This window comes from Anopheles maculipalpis, chromosome 2RL (assembly GCF_943734695.1).
Source record: "Anopheles maculipalpis chromosome 2RL, idAnoMacuDA_375_x, whole genome shotgun sequence".
Taxonomy (NCBI): domain Eukaryota; kingdom Metazoa; phylum Arthropoda; class Insecta; order Diptera; family Culicidae; genus Anopheles; species Anopheles maculipalpis.
In genome coordinates, this window is record NC_064871.1 from 15,924,609 (window position 1) to 15,932,955 (window position 8,347).

The window sequence follows — 8,347 nt, forward strand, 5'->3', positions numbered from 1 at the left end:
ATATAGGTTCAACTGGGCCTCTGTGGGATTGCGTGACTTTACCGGCTTCATTACAGATTTTTCGGCCGGAAAGTACCTTCCAGTGTGCGTGTGAAACGTTCATGCCGGCTCACGAAAGATCTCCCCAATTACTAACGTCGTGAAGCGAATGCGTTGTGCTGACCGTTTCGTACGAGTACATCATCACCGGTGTAATAATTGGTGTCGTGAAGTGAAGTCAACATAGAGATCCGTAGTAGAGTAGGATGATACGATGGATTCGGATGGTAGTTTGGGCGGCTCTGCTAGTGTGTTGGGTGCGTGCGGAAAATATTCTATTTCTGCAGACAACACCCTCGAAAAGTCACCACATCTGGAACAAGCAGATCTTTGAGCGTTTGTACGAAAATGGGCACAACCTTACCATTTTGTCCTTTGAAAAAGAAGCGTCCGTGCCGGGCAAAACGTTCCTGGTGATGGACAATTTTTTCGAGAAGCTAATGGCCGCTTTTGCGGACGGTAGTACGACGGATTACTCTACCTACGAGCATGCGTTTGCAAACATAATGAACGTGTACCAGTATTACACGGTGTCCAGTGGAATACTGGAGCACGAGCCGGCCATTAAGCAACTGCTCGACTATCCAAGAACCTTCCGGTTTGATCTAGTGATACACGACTTCACGATGGGTCAGTTTTTGCTTGGCTTTCTGGAACATTTTCATCACCCGCCACTAGTGTCGATCTCACCGTTCAACATACCGTCGTACACCCAGTACCTGGCGGACGTACCACTCTACACCACCTACCTGCCCCATCCTGCGTCCAGCTTCAACTCGCAGATGAGCTTCAATGAACGGGTTAAAAACACACTTTATTGGTGGTTCGAAATGCTGTACCGGCAACAGGTGTACATGCCAAAGGAACAGGAGCGAATGAAGCGCGTGTTCGAAGGCATCAATCCACCACACGTGAAACTGTTAGAGCGCCGTTCCGAGTTGGTGCTTGTAAACAGTGATCCGGCTCTCGATTTTTATCAACTACTCCCTCCGAACGTGGTGCAAGTGGGCGGATTGCATATCAAGCGAGCGGAGGAGATGCCTGCGGTAAGTGTACCGATCGGTGGAAGCCCTGAAGTGCCCGGCTACTTTACTATCATCCTATGTTTCTTACGCAGATGATGCAACAGTTTATTGCACGTGCGAACAAAGGTGTGGTACTGTTCAGTTTCGGCACAAACGTCCAGAGCGAGATGCTAGGTCCGGAAGTGAACCGGCAGCTGTTGGAGCTGTTCCGCAGCATGCCTGACTATGGTTTCATCTGGAAGCACGCGAACGCGGATAAGCTGGTGATGCCGCCGAACGTGCTAATGACTGCGTGGGTTCCGCAATCGGCCGTGTTGGCCAACAGCCGCACAAAGCTATTGGTTAGCCACGGTGGACTGCTGAGCCTTCAGGAGGCGGCCTGGAACGGTGTCCCCGTTATCGGTGTACCATTCTTTGCTGATCAGTTTTCGAACGTGCGCCGTATCGAGTTGGCAGGGATCGGTATTGGCATACCGTCCAACAGATTGAACGCGAACACACTGAAAGAAGCGATGGATAAGATTCTGGGTGATAGCAGGTAAGTGGACGAGACGTGAGCTAAGACCGTACGTGGTTTGCATTAAGGCCCATTTCCGCTTACAGCTATCGAGCGCGAGGCAAGGAACTATCCTATCGCTTCCGCACACAACCCGAAGCTCCGCTAGAACGTGCGATTTTTTGGATCGAGAAAGTGATCGCCAACAAGGGTTTGCGGTATCTGCGCTCGCCGACGCGCAATATGGCCCCGTATCAGGTGTACGGGCTAGACATGGTTGCCGTAGTTTTGTTGATCGTGCTGGGATATTATCTTATCTTTAAGCGACATTCGAAACCCGCTGGGGAAACTGGTGACACGAAAACTAAAACCGAGTAGAGCAGACGTTGGCGGGAGAAGGCTCTAGGGATTCATCATTGACACTGAACAATAATACGGGAGGATGTAGCAGTTACGTGGTTTTGTTTTATTTCGCTTCATCCCGAATACATCCAGCCGGCCAGCTCGATAATGAGCGCGGTACCAGCCTTAACAACAACGCAAACCAGAAGCAAGAGCGCCGCTCCTGGTCTTGTTTACTATGGCACGTAGATCAGATGTGCGCCGTAATATCACGCCCGAGCGCAATTGTGGCGGCGTACGATGGTGGCGGTTCCTGGGGTGGGAAGATTTTGCTGATCTTCTCGTAGGACGGTGGTTCGTGTTCGCCCATAACCGTTTCGTAGGTTGGTGGTGGCGTTATATCGAGCGAATAGTCCCGACGGTGGCCACGTTCGATCGAGTATATCGATTGCTGATCACTTTGCGGACCGGCCCAAAGACAGTTGCCGACCCGGTGCGTCAGGTAGACGGAGATCATGATGCAGATCAGGAAGAAGGCCACCGCCAGGGCGACCATGATGATCTGCGATTCCAGCTGATCGGACCAGCCGGTGTGGTTCATCATGTAATCCAGTAGCAGTGCCACGACGACAAGCGAAGGGATCGTTATCAGGATGATAGCGAAATCAATGACGCACTGCTGCAGCTTCATCTGCAACGAGGACGATCGAAACACAAATCAACAATCACACTCACGTACACATATTCTCAGGCACAGGCACAACATTTTTTGTTCACATTGGCACACCATTGGTTTACTTACGGTGCTACATTTTGAATCACAGTGGAAAGGAAGTGTAAACCGTCGCACGTAACGCTAACAGGCGTGCACTAAACGCGTCGATAATCACTGGACGATTCCGCGTAGTAAACTGTCCCGCACTGCACGATTACCCGCCGTCAAATATCCTGTGCGGGCGGACACTGTGTTGCGAAGACGATAAGCGGCTATCCCGCAGTGGCCAGATAAATCTTGTACTCCCCTCTTATTTTTGCCTCGATGCCACTCGATGAGTGCCGTCTGGTTGACGCACACTAGTAAGCGACTTCGCACCGGTTCAGTATACAGCAGCAACTCTTTCCCTCTCTGGATGCCATATCTCGGGGATGTTGCTAGATGAAGATGCTTCCCGCAGACAACACCTACCACCCGAGGGTCGATGTCACTGGCGTGTAATGGTGAGCATTGTTGACACAACGTTTACGCAGTTCGTGCTTGTTTCGTTCGCGAATGGCGGGAGATCTTTGTACGGTTTTCCATCTGGAAACTCGTGAGTGTGATCGGCTGCTGTGGAGATAAGGTAAGATAGAGAGATGCTCAGCGAACAACATGGATGATCTTTGATAGTGCCAGCTGAGGTGCAGACGACAGCGCGATGGTAAAACGGAAGTACAAACATCGTTGCAAACTCGTTCAGCTCACCGGGTGCTAATTGTGCCACGTTCTACGTCTTTTTTTGCTATCAGAGTGCTGATTTGCTGATGTGAAGCGAATAAATCTGATTATCGGTGCCCATCATATTTAGAACGAAATTGACAATTTTTCGGATAGTTGACGAAACAAATTTTTTTTCAAAATTTGCTTCAAAATGTTGAAAATCTTCGATGACTACGACTTGATCGTCTGATAGCTGAAACCTGCGTTTTTTCTTCTACGATCGTGTATGCGTGTGTTCTTGCACATCACAAAATACTGCGCATCAACAGGCATGTGAGCAGCCGGAAGGTGAAATATGTTCTTTTTATCGTAAAACGACGAACGATGACGTAGAACGAGCGCACCGAAACCTAGATAACAATTTTCCCCGCAGAGGCCGATCTTGCAGTAACATTGTTGACAGTGTCAATGCCACTCGGGTTTAATACCGTGGAATCGTCTTTCACCCGAATCCAACGCAACGTGACGTACAGGGTGTCGAATATCGGTTACTTGGTTACTGGGAGAGTCATTGGCCACGCGCACCAAACTAAGGTGCGATGCGATAATTGGCCTTGAAAGTGAAATTTTCTGTACAGTACGCAGGGCACACCGTACGGTAGGATCTTTACAGCGCACAGCGCTCTGTTGTTTGTTGTGTAGAGGCAACCAACTGCTACAGACCAGTTCCGGAATATACGGTTACGCATCGTCGTCCGGTGAAAGTAATCACCGCTTGTAAGGGCCAGTCCTATGTTTGCTGAAGGAGGGTAGTGACATTTTCGTCATTCCACAGCTTAGATAATCGCAGCAAGTGAAAACATGCCGTTGAATTCGCGAAACGATTCCACGGATCATTGCAGCATGTGCATTGTGTTGGTGGAAAAAGGTTTTATTTTTTAAGGTGTTGTTTCCTGGTAGGAATTACCCATTTGTCATGCGTTGTTCGTGTGTGTGTGACTCAAAAGCAATCTGGGTGACCTATTTGTAATATTTTTAGCATTCGTATGTAGTGTCGTACAGGGAAAACAAATCATTGTTACAATTATTGTGCCGTGTCCCATTTTCCACCGGTGCGGACTTGAAAGACACAAAGACTCGTGCTGATGGAGGGGAAAATTAAATACATTTAAATAATATTTCACCACGTGTTTGCACTCGATTATTAGTGTCTGATCTTTTCATTTTCCCACGAACTATTCAAACGCTAGTAAGCTGCAACCCTAATCCAGTTGCATGGTTTCATTCGGTAATATTAACGTACTACGTACTTTCCAACGCTTCCATGTCTTGTCTTGCGAAGCTGGCAAAATATGATCGACATTAGTACGTTACTCACGTACATTTTAACATCATTATAATACCTATAAATTTCATCTTTTATCGTCACCCTAGTATCCGACCCTAGGTTACAGACTATCATCATCATCTATCTTCCCTAGCGTCCCTTTTTCCCTAAGATATCAGAAATTTTTCGTAGGGATGATGTTCAGGCGGGATATCTTCATTGCCGGACCAGCACCAGTGCTCCTGCTGGCGCCTGGTATTGGGAGAAAGGGAGGGAGCATGCTCAACTCATTCAATTCTAACCTAGACCGCCCACTGTCGTAGGTACATTACGGCATTACATTCATTATTTTAGTTTATGCATTCTTATTTCCTTCCATTCTGCTGGCGTATTTGGCTATTTTGGATGAGACATTTTGGTAGTAAAGAGCGATAGTATTGCTGCACATTTGAAGGTGTTTAGAGTATAAAAAGAACTTGAAAAATTAAAATATATTTTTATGTGATTTTTTTATAATTATAAAGTAAGTACACATAGACATAAAGACACATAGAAAAATTAAATTGTTTGAAAAAATTGCTTTATTAGGCATTTAAGATAACGAGAGCACATTGTACAGCAAAATAGCAATCATCTGAAATGGTACATAAACAAGTATTTTTCTACAAAACATACACTATATTAAATGAAGTGAAAGATGAGTATAAACAATGAATTATGATGCAATGCTTCACTTGATGTTAACTACAAACCTAATAACAACAAAGTTATTTAGCTAATAACAAATGATATAAAACATTTGATTTTCCTCAACAGTCCATGTTACGTCGTTGGTCCTGGTCTGGCTGGCTCAATGGTTATTAATCTTTGACTTGAATTACCCACAGCTAAGTATGTCCGTTCTCTGGTTGGGCGGCACACTTAATATTTCTCGTTAATATTACGCTTTTCCATTGAGGATCGTTTTAACACGAGCAGCTATTAAGCAGCCAAAGTTTAAATAAATATCATAAAAATCTCTTTTAAAACTGATTGATTAAAAATTTAGTCTACGATTTTGCTTGTGGTGTCCATTCCACAGAACCCTCGGAATATTCAAACAAAATGGCATTTTTGGAATATTTTCCCTTCCTCGAAGACACACAGTGTCCTCACTGTATCGTAATGAGATGATGGAAAGCTTTCGCAGTATGATAGTACCGAAGAAAGAAGGAAGCAGACACGATAGATCGATAAACAGTGGGCGAAAAAAACAACGCTAACAAGTGCATTAACAACATTGTATGGCAAACAGTTCTTGTACGATAAAGACAAAAAAAAAACAGCCCAAAAACGCAATAATTGCGGTTAATTAAGCGAAACAAGTTAAACAACATAAGCAACACGGTAAACATAATTGGCACGATACGGATGGGCAGGTATCGCCATTGAAATTGGTGCAATAATTGTGCGTCTGAGTGCCGCGATACTACTGGGCAGGTGTAAAAGAAACACCACACGATCTGCTAGCGGAAGACAATGCATGCGTGCCTGCCCACTGCCAACGAAACATATTCCGGGGTAGCATTTTCACCACGGTTCGGTGGGTGCAAAAATAGGCCTGTGGTACAGACGGCCCAGGCGCGCAGTTCTACGCGAAGACTTCCCGAACTTCACACTACCAGAGGGAACCACTTCCGGGCGGTAGGTTGGGTCCGCTTGCCGTTTGTTGTTTGACTTTGTGTATGATGGTCTTCACGATCGGTACCTTTACCGGTATCGGTTGTGGTAGGTAGACGGGGACGTGCTTTTCAATCGGGTACGGTACCGGTTTCTCGATCGGCACGGGAATCTTTTTCTCCACCGGATAGGGGACAATCTTTTCGATCGGTACGGTAATTTCCTTTATGTCCGGTACGGCGATCGGTTGCGCGACCGGTATGTGGACAGGGTACGGGCGTGGTACGGGCACCAGTACGGGGTGAGGAATTTTCACCCGCACTTCCTGCGGGATGGGGACGTGTATCTTCTTGACGTACGGCACCGGGACAGGCGTTTCAATTTCCACATGTTGACTGATCGGAATCGCACGTCCCTTGGTGTGGATGGTTTGCGGACCGTGGCTTCCATAGCCGGACGGCAGTCCGGCAGCGGCACCGATCGCTGCACCGCTGTGAAAATCTTCGTCCTCCTCCTCATCGCTGCCCTCATCGTCGGTGTACTCGTGGGATGTGGGCAAACGGTTCGGCGCTCCGTGCAGGATTTTGTACGCCTGTATGAGCTGAGGATGGTAGGAGGTATGGGCGGACGCCACCTGATGGTGGTAGTGATGTTGCTGTTGCTGAGCTTGTTGCTGCTCCTGTTGCTGTTGTTGCTTGGGACGGTGATGATGCTGACCGTAGTGATAATGGGTTCCGGTGTGTCCAGATGAAGTTGCCGTGCTGCTACCGGTGGAATGATGGTTCTGATGTTTCTTGCCCTTGTTCTGATACGCTCGGTAAGCATTGTAAGCGTTCGATTCTTCACTCGCACTAGTGTCCGCCTCATCCTCATCCTCGTCACTGTCTGCATGGGAATAGCTTGGGCGATTTCGTGTACCGCCGCCATGTTTGGTAACAGTCTTGTACGTGGTCATGTACTGATGCTGATGGTTAGCACTGGCAGTGGCCGAATCATCTGCGTAGTCCGCTGTATCTTGCTCCTGGTGCTGTTGATCATCGTACTGATCGTCGGCCGGTTCCTCATACTGTGGTCGATATCGATAGTGTTTGGGCGCTGTTTGAAGGTTGACATACTCTGCCTCACTTTCACCACTGTCGATTCCGTTGGACAGTTCGTTCATCTCGTCCGGATCGTTCTGAGCATTAAGGTGAATGTGCGAGCCGGGCGATTGATACGACAGCACATACTTGCCAAGAATCTTCGCCGGTACCGGGTTGGCTCGAGTGGTGCAGTGCGCTAGCAGCAGTGTCAACACGGTGACAAACGCGACCATAGATGCCATCTACGGAAAGAATCAATAAACGCCACCGATACACATCAGCACATGGGCTGTAAGGGGCACATGGGCATAGTAAACACTCACTTGTTAGATTTTGTATCTGATGCACGGTTTCGATGCCGAATTAATATTTTTCACCCTCACTTGCACTGGTCGAGCATAATACTGAAAAATGAAATACGACACTATTCCGCCGAAAACTACTGCACCTTCACTTGAGAAGTGTATTTAGCTATATTTCAAACACTGTGGGTGCACTGCTCACTGTATTGTATGTGCGCTTCCGTTCGGTGTGTCGATCACTGACCGAATGCACTCCATTACCGTGCAGAAGTGCAATATTTATAAGAAAAGCAGCCTCGCCTTCGAAGAAAGGGCGGCTATGGATCAGCGTTTGCCACCAGGTGGCATTCACTAACTTTGCCAAACCCTTCGGCAGGGTTTCGTGCAAATACGACGCAAAACACAACGAATGCGGTGGGACCAGTAGGATCGGATTTGTGGTAACAGCTCGAGCGGAACTTCGTGCGAGAGTGTGGTCACTTCCGCCGTACCTTTCTCGCTGTCCGGAGCAAGCGAGTGCAAAACGAAGCCGGATTGTATGACGGAAGAACGGGACCAAATTTCAGAAGGCAGTCGAAACGATGGTTTAAAATTCCCATGATCGTTTCGATCGCCGGTCGAACCAATCGGAATCACACCAATAACCAATGAATGCAGA

At 47.4% G+C, this 8,347-nt stretch overlaps 3 protein-coding genes across 3 annotated transcripts; 1 reads left to right on the forward strand and 2 right to left on the reverse strand.

Moving 5' to 3' along the window:
* Positions 1–241: 241 nt before the first annotated feature.
* LOC126557749 (UDP-glycosyltransferase UGT5-like) lies at positions 242–1,947 on the forward strand. Its single transcript, XM_050213627.1, has 3 exons — positions 242–1,085; positions 1,157–1,602; positions 1,668–1,947. The coding sequence occupies exons 1-3, from the start codon at positions 246–248 to the stop codon at positions 1,936–1,938; spliced, it is 1,557 nt and encodes a 518-aa protein (XP_050069584.1). The 5' UTR covers positions 242–245; the 3' UTR covers positions 1,939–1,947.
* Positions 1,948–2,131: 184 nt separating this feature from the next.
* LOC126559351 (uncharacterized) lies at positions 2,132–2,880 on the reverse strand. Its single transcript, XM_050215497.1, has 2 exons — positions 2,705–2,880; positions 2,132–2,593 (listed from the first exon to the last, which is right to left on the reverse strand). The coding sequence occupies exon 2, from the start codon at positions 2,591–2,593 to the stop codon at positions 2,153–2,155; it is 441 nt and encodes a 146-aa protein (XP_050071454.1). The 5' UTR covers positions 2,705–2,880; the 3' UTR covers positions 2,132–2,152.
* Positions 2,881–6,303: 3,423 nt separating this feature from the next.
* On the reverse strand, positions 6,304–7,629 carry LOC126558033 (putative cyclin-dependent serine/threonine-protein kinase DDB_G0272797/DDB_G0274007). Its single transcript, XM_050213966.1, has one exon. It carries the CDS (start codon positions 7,627–7,629, stop codon positions 6,304–6,306), a length of 1,326 nt encoding a protein of 441 aa, XP_050069923.1.
* Positions 7,630–8,347: the final 718 nt, after the last annotated feature.